Source organism: Agelaius tricolor, unplaced genomic scaffold, assembly GCF_023055355.1.
Source record: "Agelaius tricolor isolate 1412-34295 unplaced genomic scaffold, bAgeTri1.0.p SCAF_28, whole genome shotgun sequence".
NCBI classification, from domain to species: domain Eukaryota; kingdom Metazoa; phylum Chordata; class Aves; order Passeriformes; family Icteridae; genus Agelaius; species Agelaius tricolor.
Window position 1 is genome coordinate 3,800,132 of NW_027269288.1, and position 14,736 is coordinate 3,814,867.

A 14,736-nucleotide genomic window follows, 5' to 3' on the forward strand; every position below is an offset into this window, starting at 1 on the left:
CGGGATCCCCTGGTACAGGGGGGACACCCCAATCCCTTGAGGAACAGGGACCCCCACATCTCCTTGGTGTCCTGGGGGACCCCAGTTCCGTGGTAACAGGGATCCTCAAGTCCTTCGAGAGACACAAACTCCGCGGGGGACCCCAACTCCCAGAGGGATCCCCAACTCCGGGCAGGGGGTCCTAACTCCTCTAGGGGACCCCAACTCCTTCAGGGGACCCCAGCTCTGCGGTACCCAAATCCTTTAGGGGATCCCAAAATCCTGTGGGGACCCCAACTCCTTTAAGGGCCCCAAGTACCTCAAGGCACCCCAAAACCACAGGGGGCTCACAACTGCTCCACAGAATTCCCGCTCCGGAGACCCCAACTCCTGTAGGGGACCCCAACTCCCACAGGGAATTCCAGCTCCCGGGACCCCGACTCCTTTGGGGATCCCAGCTCTGCGGGGGGAGACTCCAACTCCTGCAAGGGCCCTCAGCTCCTTTCAGAGCCCCCAAATCCGCGGGTAGAGACCCCGGCTCCCTTCAAATACTCCAAATCCTTCAGAGCTCCCCAACTCCTTGGCGGGACCCCAGCCAACCCCCAGCTCCTTTCCGGGACCTCCCGGCTCGGCTCGGGGACCCGGGCGCGGCCCCGGCCGCACTCACCCCCAGGAGGGTCCCCAGCAGCAGCAGCAGGAGGGTCCGCAGCGCCGCCGGGCCCCGCCGCCCCATCGCCGCACGGCCCCGCCGAGATCGCTCCGCTCGCTCCGCTCCGCTCCGGCCGCGCCGCCGCCCCGGGGCCGCCCCGCCCCCCCGGCACCCCCCCGGCCCGCGGGGCGGGGCCGCGCAGCGCGCGCCCGAGGGGCACACGGGGGGGCGGCAGCGGGGACACGGCGGGACACGGCTGGGAAATGGCACTGGGACACCGTGGGGAGACCCCTGGGACGGGCACTGGGACACCGTGGGGACACCGTGGGACACTCCCGGGGGCTTTATGGGGACACAAGTGTGTGGGGAGAACGGGGGTGCACCCCTGGGAACTTTTAGGGGGACAAGGGGTGCGTGGGGACACCCTGGGGACTTTTACAGGGTCGTGGGGTGCAGAACATCATGGAGCACCTGTGGGGACATTTATGGGGACACAGGGGTGTGTGGGGACACGGGGGCCACCTCTGAGCAGCTGCAGGGTGACACGGGGGTGTCACTGTGGGGCACCTGCAGGAACTGTTATGGGGACACGAGGGGACATGGATGGGGGTCACCCCTGGGAACTTTTACAAGGGCATGAGAGTGCGTGGGGACCTTGGGACACCCCTGGGAACATTTACAAGGACATGGGAGTGCATGGGGACATCTTGGGACACCCCGGGGAACCTTAACAGGGACACAGGTGTCACCTCTGGGGACTTTTACAAGGACATGGGGGTGCGTGGGGACACCTTGGGAACTTTAAGAGGGACACAGGTGTCACCTCTGGGGACTTCTACAGGGACATGGGAGCACCTGGGGACACTGCAGGGACATGGAGAACTCCTGTGGGAACTTCCACGAGGGTTCTGGGGTGCATGGGGACCCCCCTGGGCACGTGAGGGACTTTGGGAGCAATGGGGGGACATGGGGGGCTCTGGGAGCACCAGGGAGGGTGGGGGCACAGTGGGGGCACCAGGGAATTATAGGGACTGTGAGGGGGCATGGGGGGAACTATGGGGGTGCCAGGGGTGTGGAGAGGGCACTATGGGGGTACCAGGGGGGGCTATGGGGATACAGGGGGGGATACAGGGGCTATGGGGGTGCCAGGAGTGAAGAGAGGGGACTATGGGGGTACGGGGTGCTATAGGGGCTATGAGGGCACAGGGGGGGCTATAGGGACTATGGGGGGTACCAGGGGGGCTATAGGGGCTATGAGGGCACAGGGGGGGCTATAGGGACTATGGGGGTACCAGGGGGGGCTATAGGGGCTATGAGGGCACAGGGGGGGTTATGAGGGCTATGGGGGTACCAGGGGGAGCTATAGGGGCTATGGGGGCACAGGGGGGAGCTATAGGGGCTGTGGGGGTGCCAGGAGTGCAGAGAGGGCACTATGGGGGTACCAGTGGGGCTATAGGGGCTATGGGAGCACGGGGGGGGCTATAGGGGCTATGGGGGTACCAGGGTCTCGGGGCTATGGGGACACTGAGGTTTATGGGGTCTGTGGGGGGCACCAGGGACATAAAGTGATGTGGGGGGGCTGTAGGGGTGCAGGGGGCTGTGGGAGTCATTGGGGCACATGGGGAACACAAGAAGCACGGCAGATATTTGGGGGGCACAGGGGTTTGAAGGGTCTGGGGGTGATTGTGAGGGCTCGGGGAGGGGGGGCCAGGGGGGTCAGGCTGGGCTGCCAGGGGCACAGGGGGGGCACAGGGACTGTGGGAGGGGGGGTATATGGGGGCCATAGGGGCTGTATGGGAACATGGGGGGCACGAGGCTGGCTGCAAGGGACAGTAGAGGTGACTGGGGGGCTGTGGGGGCCATATGGGGTAGATGGAAGTGCTTTGGGGTCGGGGAGGAGGGATATATGGGGCCATATAGTGCATGGGGGCTATGGGGGCCATATGGGGACTGTGGAGGGCACCCGGGATGGTTGTAGGGGCTCTGGGGGTCCAGGAGGGGAGGATGTGTGGGGCACTGAGCCCATGAAGGGTATGGGAGCCATATGGGCACCCCAAAGGTACAAGGAATAGGGGGGGACTGGAGTGGTTGTAGGGCCCAGGGGGTGGGGAGGGCTGGAGGGGCCACCAGGGGCACGGGGAATATGGGGGGACCAGGGGGGCACGGGGTGGTTGTGGTGGCTGTGAGGGTGCAGGGGGGTCCTGGGGGCTCTGGGAGGCACAGAGGGGACTGTGGGGGGCACGGGGCGGGTCACTGGGGCTAAGGGGGGCGCTGGGGGAGCAGTCAGAGGGACTGTGGGGGGCACTGGGGGAGCAGAGGGGCTGGGGTGGGCACGGGGCACTCTGGGGGTACACAGGGGGTGCGGGGGCAGTGGCAGCAGCAGGGACAGGGGGTTTGGGATCTGTAGGGTCCCCGCTGGCCGGGTACCAGTGCCACGTCCCCCCAAGGCCAAGGTTAATGTTTAAACCCCCCCCCAAGACCCAGCTGGGCACCGGGTGCCCATTCCCAGGGGTGCCCTTGGGGGCTCCCGGTGCCCGCGGGGATTTAAGGCCGGCGGGTGACCCGGGACAGCCACACTGGAGCCATGGCTGCCGTGCTGAGCCTTGTCCTGCTGCTGGTGGCCGGCGGTGAGGTGTCCCCTGAGCCCCACCGTGTCCCCAGGCTCGCCTGGGTGCGGGGGGCCCGGGGGTGACGGTGCCACCGTGTCCCGCAGGTGCCCGCGCCGCGGTGCTGCCCGAGTCCCGCGTGGTCAACGGGCAGGATGCGGAGCCCTACAGCTGGCCCTGGCAGGTGAGGGACAGAGGGACAGACAGGGGCACCGGGGACAGCGGGACGGGGGGGGACAGAGAGACAGAGGGACGGGGGGACGGGGGGACGGAGGGACGGGGGGACGGGGGGACGGAGGGACGGGGGGGACAGGAGGACGGAGGGACGGAGGGACAGGGGGACCCGTGTGGGGCACGGTGGCACCCAGCGGTGTCTCCCCCCCCCCCCCCCAGATCTCGCTGCAGTACGAGCGGGACGGGACCTTCCGCCACACCTGCGGGGGCACCTTGATCGCGGCCAACTGGGTGATGACGGCCGCGCACTGCATCTCGTGAGGGCACCGGCACCGGGCACCGGGAGTGGGGGCACCGGGAATGGGGGCACCGGGACCGGGCACCGGGAGTGGAGGCACCGGGACTGGGCACTGGGGTGGGGCTGCGGGATGGGAGCACAGGGATTGGAGCTGTGGGATGGGGATGGGAGCTGCGGGGATGGGGCTGGAGGATGGGGCACAGGGATGGGGGCACCGCGACCGGGCACTGGGATGGGGGCACCGGGATGGGGCTGCGGGATGGGAGCACAGGGATTGGAGCTGTGGGATGGGGATGGGGGCTGCGGGGATGGGGCACCGGGACGGGGCTCTGGGAATGGGGGCACCAGGATGGTGATGAAGGCTGCGGGATAGAGGCACCGGGACAGCGGTACCGGATGGGGCTGCGGATAGGGGCACCGGGATGGGGGCACCGGGATTAGAGTTGCGGGATGGGGCTGTGGGATGGGGCTGTAGGATGGGGCTGTAGGATGGGGCTGCAGGGAGGGAGGAGCACAGAGCGGTGCATGGAAGAGACGCGGGGTGCTGAGTTGGGTGTTGGGGTGCAGAAGTGGGTGTTGGATACGGGGGTGGGTGTGGGGTGCAGGGATGGTGCGGGAAGGGTGCAGAAGGGCACCAGAGTGCAGGGAGGGGTGCAGGGTGCAGGGGTCAGTGCAGGAGGGGTGCAGGGTGCAGGTTGGAGAGGCGGCTGTAGTGGGAGTCTGAGCTGAAGGGAGAGCAGAAGGGCGGCAGGAGGAGTGCAAGGCACAGGGGTGGGAGCAGGAGGGGATGTGGGGTGCAGGGGTGGGCGCAGGAGGGGATGTGGGGTGCAGGGATGGGCGCATGGAGAGCGTTCATGGGGGTACAGGGGGGTCCTGAGTACGGGAGGGTTGCAGTGGGGCGCAGGGAGGGAGTCCTGAGTGCAAGACGGGGTTCTGGGAGCAGGGAGGGCACTGCCGGTGCAGGGAGGGGTTGGCACATGCATGGAGTGCATGGATGGGGTGAGAAGTGCAAAGTGGGTGCAGGGATGGCGGCAGGGAGGGGGCTCAGAGGGCAGGGAGGGGAGTTTGGGCACAGGGTGGGTGCACGGGGAGGTGCAGGGCTGCTGTTTGGTGCAGGAAGAGGCTCAGGGTGCAGAGGAGATGGGGTTCAGGGAGCAGAGAGGCGAGTTTGGGTGCAGATTTGGTGCATGGGGTGGTGCAGGGAGGGGATTCAGGGTGCAGGGCAGAGCGCCTGGGTGCGTGAAAGGCTCCCGGGTGCGGGAGGGATGCCGAGGGAGGGCCGCACCCGCTGACCCCCCCCCCCCTTTCCCGGCAGCAAATCCCGCACGTACCAGGTGGTGCTGGGCGAGTACGACATGAGCGCCGGGGAGGGCTCCGAGCAGCGCATCCCTGTGAACTCCGACGACATCTTCGTGCACCCCAAGTGGCTCAGCTTCTGCGCGGCCTGTGGGTGAGTGGGGTCACCGGGGGGGGGACTGGGGACGCCGTGTCCCTCCCAGCCGCCCCTCTGAGCCGTGTCCCCCCGCAGCAATGACATCGCCCTGATGAAGCTGCAGCGCCCGGCCGTGCTCTCGGAGCAGGTGCAGGTGGGGCGGCTGCCGCCCGCCGGCTCCGTGCTGCCCAACGGGTACCCCTGCGTGCTCAGCGGCTGGGGACTGCTCACCAGTGCGTACGGACAGACAGACAGACAGCCGGCAGGGATGGGAAATGGAGGGAGGAGGGATGGACAGAGGGATGGTGAAGGGTTGGAGGGATAGATGGGGAAATGGTTGGGAAGAAAGAGGGAGGGATGGGGGATGGACAAATGGGGAATGGCTGGGGAGATGGAGGGATGAGGGATGGATGAGAATTGCGTGGATGGATGGATGGATGGATGGATGGATGGATGATGGATGGATGGATGGTGGATGGATGGATGGATGGATGGATGGATGGAGAATGATGGATGGATGGATGTTGGACGGATGTTGGATGGATGGATGGATGGATGGATGGATGGATGGATGGATGGTGGAGGATGGATGGATGGAATCCATGGATGGATGGATGGATGGATGATAGATGGATGGATGGATGTTGGACAGGTGTTGGATGGATGGATGTTCAATGGATGGATGGATGGATGGTGGATGATGGATGGATGTTCAATGGATGGATGATGGATGGATGGAATCCATGGATGGATGGATGGATGAGGGATGGATGGATGGATGGATGGATGGATGGAATCCATGGATGGATGGATGGATGGATGGATGGATGGTGGATGGATGAGGGATGGATGGATGGATGGAATCCATGGATGGATGTTGGACGGATGGTGGACGATGGATGGATGTTCAATGGATGGATGGATGGATGGATGGATAGATGGATGGTGGATGATGGATGGATGAGGGATGGATGGATGTTCAATGGATGGATGGATGGATGGATGGATGGATGGAATCCATGGATGGATGTTCAATGGATGGATGGATGGATGGATGGATGTTGGACGGATGTTGGATGGATGGATGTTCAATGGATGGATGGATGGATGGAATCCATGGATGGATGGATGGATATTGGATGGATGGTGAATGATGGATGGATGTTCAATGGATGGATGGAGGGCCATGTGCCCAGCCCGGGTGCTCTGATCCCACAGCTGGGGGGTCTCTGCCGGACCGGCTGCAGCAGGCAGAGCTGCCCGTGGTGGACTATGAGCACTGCACCCAGCCCGACTGGTGGGGAGCCCTGGCCATCCGCAAAACCATGATCTGTGCCGGCGGCGCCGAGAAGTCCGGATGCAACGTGGGTACCGCTCCAGGGGGAGGGGGCACACCCCGGGCCCCCTCTGGTGCTGACCCTGCCTCACCCCACCCTCAGGGCGACTCCGGGGGACCCCTGAACTGCCAGGCTGAGGATGGCACCTGGGAGGTGCACGGCATCGCCAGCTTCGTGTCAGCCCTGGGCTGCAACGCTGCCAAGAAACCCACGGTGTTCACCCGCGTGTCCGCCTTCGAGGACTGGATTGCAGAGGTGGGCACAGGGAATGGCATCCTGGGCTGCCAGGGTGCAAGGGTGCCAGAGAATTGGGATATCATGGTGTCAGGATGCCAGGGAACTTGGGTACTATGGTGCTGGGGAATTGGGATGCCAGTACCAGGGTGCTGGGTTCTGGGGCAGCAGGGAATTGGGGTGCCAGGGCAATGGGGTGCCAGGGCAATGGGGTGCCAGGGCAATGGAGTACCAGGGCTTTGGGGTGCTGGGGCGCCAGGGCATCAGGGGGAAAAGGGGCCAGACTGCTGGGCTGCCATGGTGACAGGATACCCCAGATTGTTGGGGTGCTCTGATGCTGGGGTACCAGGGGATGGGACTGTCAGGGTGCCAGGGTGCTGGGGTACCAGGTGTCAGTGCCACAGTGCCAGGGTGCTCTGGGGTGCTGGGATGCTGGAGTGCCAGGGTACCAGGCTGCTGGGTGCCAGGCCAGTGGGGTGACAAAGTGCCACGGCATTGGGGTGCTTGGGTGTCGTGGAGCTGAGGAAAAAGGGCTCTGAATTGCTGGGATGCCAGGGTACCATGGCACCGGGTCCCTGGGGTGCCAGGACAAAGGTTTGCCAGAGCTCTGGGTGCTGGGGTACCAGGGTGCTGGGGTACCAGGGAATTGGGGTGTCAGGACAATGGGATACCAGGGCTCTGGGTTGTGGGGAGCCATGGTGCTGGGGTGTGAGGTGCTGGGCACTGGTGTGCCAGGCTCCTGGGGTGTTGGTATGCCATGGTGCTGAGGTGCTGGGGTTTGAGTCATTAGAGTGTTGGGGTGTCAGGGTGTTGGGGTACTGTCCTCCTATCTTAGAAACTTCTCCCTTCCAGACCATGAAAAACAACTGAGCATGGCAGCGTCCTTGTCATCGACCCCCCTGCCCTGACACCAGGCAAATAAACCAACTGCTGGCACCAGTGTGTCCTTGTGGTCCTTGTGCTGGGCAGGGGTCTGGGGGCAGCAGGGGCTGCCCCATTACCAGCAGGCAGTACTGGGAGCACCCTGATGTGCCCAATGCCATGGACATGGACACCCAGAGACACCCCAGTGCCACAGGGATGGGCACCCAGAGACACCCCAGTGCCACAGGGATGGGCACCCAGAGATACTCCCCAACAATGGGGGCAGACCCTGAGAGGTGCCCAGCCACCCACAGGTGCCCAGATGCCGTTGGAGATGGCACCCTCAGACACCCAGATCCCACAGGGATGGGCACCCAGAGATACTCAGACACAATGGGGACAGACCCCGAGAGGTGCCCAGACACCGTGGAGATGGCACCTCAGACACTCAGATCCCACAGGGATGGGCACCCAGCAACTCAGACACAATGGGGACAGATCCCGAGAGGTGCCCAGACACCGTGAAGATGGCACCTCAGACACTCAGATCCCACAGGGATGGGTACCCAGGTGCCACAGGGATGGCACTCAGGTGACACAGCTCCAGCCACCCCAAAGTGCCCTGTGCCATGGGCACCTGCTGCCAAAGGCACCCCAGGACACATTGGCACGGTGGCTCTGGGTGCCCTGAGGACACCGGGATGTCCCCCACGGGGCACCCAGTGCCATCCTGTCCCCCCACAGGGCTGGGCCTCCCCTTGGCAGTGGCACAGCCCCCTCGGGGTGCCCCAGGGCCGGGTGCCCATGGCCGTGGCCCTCCTGGCCCGGCCGTCGCCTCGCAACCGCCGGCACCGGCGCGTGACCGTGAACAAAGAGCCCTTTCATGGCACCCCCGCTGCCACCGGCACCCCGGGACCCCCCAGTGGGGCACCCCAGAGCCATCCCCCCAGCCTGGGGCTCTGCAGCACCCCCCGATTCCCGCTGGGATCTGGGTGGAAAATTCCAGCTGCAGGGCTGTATAAGTTTTATGGGCTCCTTGTCACCGTGTCCTCGGGGACCTTTGCTCTCCCGCCGGTGGCCCCGGCGTCGCCCGCCCCGGCAGCCCCTCGCTATCGCCGGCCCTTTGCTCCAGGGCAGGGGGAGGCCCAGCTCCCCCAGCTCGTGACACCCTTGCACAAGTTGGGGTCACCTGGCACAGGCCCAGGGTGGTGGAAAAGGGGACCCAGTGCAAGGGGTGAGGGTGGGGGGCACCAGCTGAACCCGCCCCCCCCCCCGTGCCACTGGTGGGAATTGTTGGTGGGATGGCACTGGGTGGTGGCACCTTTTGGGTGCAATCACCCTGTGCTGGCAGTGGGGTGCAGGGACAGGAGCGTGGCAGTGCCAGGGGGCTGGTGTGGGGCTGTGGGACTGGTGTGGGGCTGTGGGACTGGTGTGGGTGTTTGGGACTGGTGTGGGTGTTTGGGACTGGTGTGGGGCTGTGGGACTGGTGTGGGTGTCCTGGGACTGGTGTGGGTGTCTGGGACTGGTGTGGGTGTTTGGGACTGGTGTGGGTGTCCTGGGACTGGTGTGGGTGTTGTGAGGCTGCCGTGGGTGCTACAAGTGTGGCACAAATTCAGGTGGTGCACACCTGGCAGAGGTCCTGTGAGAGAGGGATGGGTGCTGTGAGCCTGGCATGGGTGCTGTGAGTGTGGGGTGGGTGCTGTGGGCATGGTATGGGCAATACAAAGCATGGTGTGAGTACTGTGAGCCTGGCATGGGAGTTGTGAGCAGGATATGGGTGCTGTGAGCCTGGCATGGGAGTTGTGAGCAGGATATGGGTGCTGTGAGCCTGGCATGGGAGTTGTGAGCAGGATATGGGTGCTGTGAGCCTGGCACGGATGGTGCAATCCTGGGATGGGCCCTGAGAGCCTGGCATGTGCTCCATGAGTGCGGGATGGGTGCTGGAGTGTGGGATGGGTGCTGGGGGTGTGGGATGGGTGCCATGAGCTGGGTGTGGGTGGTGTGAGCCTGCCAAAGGGGCTACAAAGCTGGCAGAGGTGCTGTGGGCATGGCACAGGTGGTCCACACCTGCAGAAGGCGAGGAGTGAGCCTGGAATCGGTGCTGTGACACTGAGCCAGGTGTCACCAGAGTGACAAGGGTGCCGTGAGCCCGTGCAGGTGTTATCAGCGAGACACCCGAGCTGTGAGTGTGATACAGGTGCTATCAGTGCCCCATGGGTGCTGCCAGCCTGGTCCTGCTGTTGTGGGTGCTGCGAGCCTGGCACGGGCGCTGCGAGCCTGGCACGGGCACTGCAGGCTTGGCACAAGCACTGCGAGCCTGGCACCGGTGCTGTGAGCCTGGCGTGGGCACCGGGAGGCTGGCAGGGGCGCCGGGAGGCTGGCAGGGGCACCGCGAGCCTGGCATGGCCCCCCGGCCCCCCGGGGCAACTCCTCCCTCGCCGGTGGTGCCAAGCGGCTGCGAACCCCCCGTGTCCGTGTCCGTGGCCTCTGGCCGGACCCACCCCCGCCGGGTGACTCAGCCCGAGAGGCTTTTCCTTATATAACGCGGCACCGCGCGGAGCCCCACGGAGCGGCCCCTGCCTCAGTTTCCCCTGGCCGGGGCGTCACTGTCGCTGCTGCCACAGCCGCCGCCGCCATGTGGATGGTGTCACCGCCGGTCGGTAAGTGTCACCTGGATGCCGCTCGGCCCCTTCGCGAGGTGTCCCCCATCCCTAAAAATCATCATTTGGCGGGGGTTAGTAGAGAAATTAGGCTTATCGGGGCAGAAAACCGTAAAATACATGCATTGCCCCCCCAAAATAGGTTAACTTTGCATTTGCTGTGGCTGAACCCCTTTTCCCTGCGCCTTGGGGGCACAACCCCCTCCTAACGCACCTGGGAAGAACCAAAACCACCTTGCTTTCCCCCCCAAAGCGGTGATAAAAGCAGCGGGAGCGGCGCAGGGTTAAGGAATTCCCTCCCATCCCAATCCAGCTTGGATTTTGGGGTGAGAAACGCCAGGACCGGGCGAGCTCGGGGCCCCCGGCTGTGCCCGGCTCTGTGACGCTCGCAGGTGCCTGGAGCCGGTGCTGCGACAGCTCCGGAACATTCCCGGGGCCCCGAGCCTGCCTTGCCGCTGGGAAAGGGACGGCAAATCCCCAAAATTTCACTTCTCCAACATCCCAAACTCACCCCGAATTGAGGGATAAAGGTGGGGAGCAGCACCCGGCACGGCCCCAAAAATCCCCGGTGGCAGCAGAGCGGCCGTGCGGGGCTCAGGGGGGATTTTCCCGGCTCAGCCCGAGCCGGCGGCTCCGGGCGCGGTGTCCAAAGGTCGCTCCCGGCTCGGAGCCGCCGACCCCCGACACCGACCGGGCTCCTCTCCCGCGGCTCTTCCTGGTTTTTCCCACCTGGGGAGCTGTTCCTGGTGGCATTCCGGCGATGCAGCGGCTCGGGGGGGCTCTGAGGGGGCTCGGGGGGGTTTGTCTTGCTCTGACGTCCTGTTTTCTTTCAGATGAAGGATCTGCCTGGCTTTGGGACACGGCAAAGGCGGGGGGCAAAGGACAGGACCCTTAAATTCTTTCCCTAAAGCTTAGCCCGATAGGTATATAAGATCCATAGAGCTTAAACCGGGGTTGGCTTTTAGTCTAAGCTTGGGTTTGGCTTAATTTTTGTCTTTATTTTATTATATTTTACGGTTCTTTTATTCATTTCTTTGCTTTTTTGGCCTCTTTTATTCCATTTTTTTTTTGGCCGCCGGTGGGGAGCTCAGCAGCAGAGCTTGCACAAATCAATCCCCTGCTGCTTCCTAAACAGATTTTGGGGGATTTTGGTTTGAGGAGGGGGAATTCCTGCACCAACCCTGCTATGTTTTTGGGGGGGCTGCAGCCCCTCCGTGGTTGGAACACGCTGGGGGCTTTGTAGGTATTTTCCAGTCCACCAAGAAGCTGGTGCTGAGCGAGCAGGCGGGACGGGGCCGGGCGCTGGAATTCCTCCGGAAAAATGCGGCCAACGGGATCTCCGTGGCCAACCTGCTGGCGGGGCTCTCCTCCATCCTCTGCAGCGTCAACAGGTGGGGAAAACTGGGAAAAACGGGGGGGGAAACGGGGCTGGGGAATGGGGGGGTTACCCTGGCTGTGCTCCCCTTGAGGCCAAGCTGGCAGGCAGGCTCCTCTCCTGCCTCTGCAGCTTCAGTAGGTGGGGAAAAAATGGGATAAAAAAAAGAAATGTGGTGAAAAAGAGGCACAGAAATGGGGGTCACCTTGGTTTTTCTGGGAAAAGGGGGAAATGGGAGGGCACAGGTGGTAGAAAAGTGTGGTTTGCCCTGGTTTGCTGGAAAGATGGAAATAGGGTGAAAATCGGGAAGAAAAGTGGGGGCCAGCCTGGTTTTGCTGGAAAAACAGGGGAATGGGGAGAAAAAGGGGGATGCAAAGTGGGGGACACTGGTTTTGCTCTCTCCTCACCTTTGGGCTCAGCAGCATCAATAGATGAGGGGGGAAAATGGAGGAAATGAACTGAAAAGGGGTGAAAAAGAGGGTGGGGAAGTAGGGGTCACCCCAGCTTTTCTGGAAAATGGGGGAAATGTGATGAAAAAGGAGGAAATAGGGTGAAAAAGGTGTAAATGTGGTGAAAAATAGTTGGGAAGTGGGGGTCACCCTGGATCTGCTCCCTCCATAGCCAACCTCAGGATCAAAGTAAATGGGTGAGGGGGGAAAAGGGGGTAAAAAGAAAAGAAAAGAAAAAGCAGGTTGCAAAGTGGGAATCACCCTGCTTCTGCTGGAAAAAAGGGAAAATAGGGCAAAGATAGGATGGGAAGTGGAGATCACCCTGGTTTTGCTCTCTCTGCGGCCAACCTGGTGGCTGGGCTTACCTCCACCCTCAACAGATGGGGTAAACAAGGGGGAAATGGGGTGAAAAAGAGGGGAGCAGGGGCTGAGAAGTGGGGTGTCCCCCCCAGGCAATACCAGTACTCCTGCTGGCTGCTGCTCCTGGGCTTCCTGCTGGATCTGGCTGATGGGGCCGTGGCCCGGCAGCTCGACGCCTGCTCGGCACTGGGTGAGTGCATCCCCCCGGGCCAGGGCTGACCCCAGGGGCGTCCCCTGTGCCCGGTGCCCACCTGGCACCTGCCCCTCGCTGCCCCCACAGGTGCCAAGCTCGATGACTTTGCCGATTTCACCACGTTCGGGCTGGGCACGGCGCTGCTGCTGCAGCCCCAGGGCGTGCTGGGGGGGCTGCTGAGCCTGGCCTATGTGCTGGCTGTCTTTGCCCGCCTCTGCTTCTTCTCCAGCGGTGAGTGAGCCCCTGGGGGGTGGGGGGCTTGGGGTTTTAGCCCCCACATTGTGTTCTGGTTTCTCTGAGTGCCACTGAGGGGACCCCGGCCAGCCCCAGGGGTACAGAGGGCAGCCAGGCTGATCCCCATCCCCAGGGGTACAGAAGGACAGAAGGCAGCCAGGCTGATCCCTGAGGGTACCAAAGGCAGCCAGGCTGATCCCTGAGGGTACCAAAGGCAGCCAGGCTGATCCCTGAGGGTACCAAAGGCAGCCAGGCTGATCGCCTGCAGCAGAGGAGATGCTGGAACATGAAGATGAAGGGGTGGACTTTTAGCAGGGGTTAATCCAAGGGAGCCCCTACAACCTCAAGGGCCTCCTGCTGAGAGCCACGGGAGAGGTGCCAAGGGTACATTTAAAGGGAGGTGGAAAGCTAAATATATAACATTTTACTAACCAAGAAGAAAAATTAAGGTATGGACACTGAGAAATGGACATTTAGGACAGTGTATGGAGAAACACTTGGGGGGCTGAGCCCTGGCCTCTGGATAATCACCCGACATCCTGGACTGAGAGTTCCAGATGGAGGGGATGGGATGCTGAGTGATTGACAGAGAGCCAGGGTGGGGATTTGGGGATGATCTCAGCAAAGGAAAGGGATTACACAGGTAAAAGGAGGGGGTACAATCTGGGGTAAACCGTTTGGGAAAAATACAGGGGTACAAAACCAAAACTATTACAGAGTATTACAAAGTATAAAAACACACTACAACAACAACAACAACATGGAACTGCTGACACCCCACAGGGATCCCCTTCACCTACCGAGGGCTGCCCTGCCCCTACGCCTCGGCGCTGCTGGCCAGCACCTTCCTGCTCAGCGGGGGCCACGTGGCCCTGCTGCGCGTGGCCGCGGCCGCCATGACCCTGTTCATGGCCGACTGCGGCTGCTACCCCCACGACCGGGTGCTGGAGTCACAGCTCTGGAAAAAACTGGTTTATGCTGGAGGTAAGGACGGGGATGAGCCTCTCGGGATGGTGGTGCAGGGCAGGGAGAGCAGATGGCCAAGGATTGTCCCGCTCACAGGGGTGGTGGCTGTGCTGCTGGCACCGACGGCGGTGGCTGCGGTTTATTGCCTGGCCTGGGCCACGTCCTACATCGTCTTCCCCTTCGCCCTCTGGAGCTGCAAGGCCTGAGCCCTCCCTCGAGCCTAGTAAAGCCCTCCTCATCCTCATCCTCATCCTTGTCCTCCTCGTCCTTGCTTCGGGTGCTGCTTCCTCCCTTCACGCTTCCCACCTGAATCCGGGTGGCAGAAGGAGCTGCTAAGGTAAAAACAGAGCAAGGCTCAGCTGCAGGGAAGCCCCAAAATCCCTGACCTTTGTGGGGATTGAGGGAAACCCCAAAATCCCTGACCTTTGTGGGGATTGATGGAAACCCCAAAATCCCTGTCCTTTGTGGGACTGAGGGAAACCCAAAATCCCAATCCTCTGTGGGGATTGAGGCCCCAAAATCCCAATCCTTTGTGGGGATCGAGGGAAGGCCCAAAATCCCAATCCTTTGTGGGGATTGAGGGAAGCCCCAAAATCCCAATCCTCTGTGGGGATTGAGGCCCCAAAATCCCAATCCTTTGTGGGGATTGAGGGAAGCCCCAAAATCCCAATCCTCTGTGGGGATTGAGGCCCCAAAATCCCAATCCTTTGTGGGGATCCAGGGAAGCCCCAAAATCCCAATCCTTTGTGGGGATTGAGGGAAGCCCCAAAATCCCAATCCTTTGTGGAAATAGAGGGAAACCCCAAAATCCCTGTCCTTTGTGGGGATTGATGGAAGCCCCAAAATCCCAATCCTTTGTGAGGATCAAGGGAAACCCCAAAATCCCAATCCTTTGTGGGGATCGAGGGAACCCCCATCCCCCCAAC

The 14,736-nt window shown here is 62.5% G+C and overlaps 3 protein-coding genes across 4 annotated transcripts in view; 2 read left to right on the forward strand and 1 right to left on the reverse strand.

The window, feature by feature from the left end:
• Window positions 1–770, reverse strand: part of HSPG2 (heparan sulfate proteoglycan 2) — a 44,109-nt gene extending 43,339 nt beyond the window's left edge. For both annotated transcript variants that reach the window (XM_071448965.1, XM_071448964.1), the window contains exon 1: window positions 647–770. In XM_071448965.1, coding sequence (XP_071305066.1) covers window positions 647–712 — 66 coding nt within the window. In that variant the 5' untranslated portion in view covers window positions 713–770. The remainder of the gene's footprint in view (window positions 1–646) is intronic.
• Window positions 771–3,111: 2,341 nt separating this feature from the next.
• CELA3B (chymotrypsin like elastase 3B) lies at window positions 3,112–7,630 on the forward strand. Its single transcript, XM_071448966.1, has 8 exons — window positions 3,112–3,255; window positions 3,342–3,418; window positions 3,628–3,725; window positions 5,022–5,156; window positions 5,235–5,371; window positions 6,357–6,502; window positions 6,578–6,730; window positions 7,562–7,630. Exons 1-8 carry the CDS (start codon window positions 3,213–3,215, stop codon window positions 7,577–7,579), a joined length of 807 nt encoding a protein of 268 aa, XP_071305067.1. The 5' UTR covers window positions 3,112–3,212; the 3' UTR covers window positions 7,580–7,630.
• A 2,353-nt stretch (window positions 7,631–9,983) lies between these two features.
• Window positions 9,984–14,060, forward strand: TMEM269 (transmembrane protein 269). The gene is made up of 6 exons (XM_071449157.1): window positions 9,984–10,233; window positions 11,477–11,624; window positions 12,510–12,607; window positions 12,698–12,841; window positions 13,628–13,828; window positions 13,907–14,060. Exons 1-6 carry the CDS (start codon window positions 10,209–10,211, stop codon window positions 14,014–14,016), a joined length of 726 nt encoding a protein of 241 aa, XP_071305258.1. The 5' UTR covers window positions 9,984–10,208; the 3' UTR covers window positions 14,017–14,060.
• Window positions 14,061–14,736: the final 676 nt, after the last annotated feature.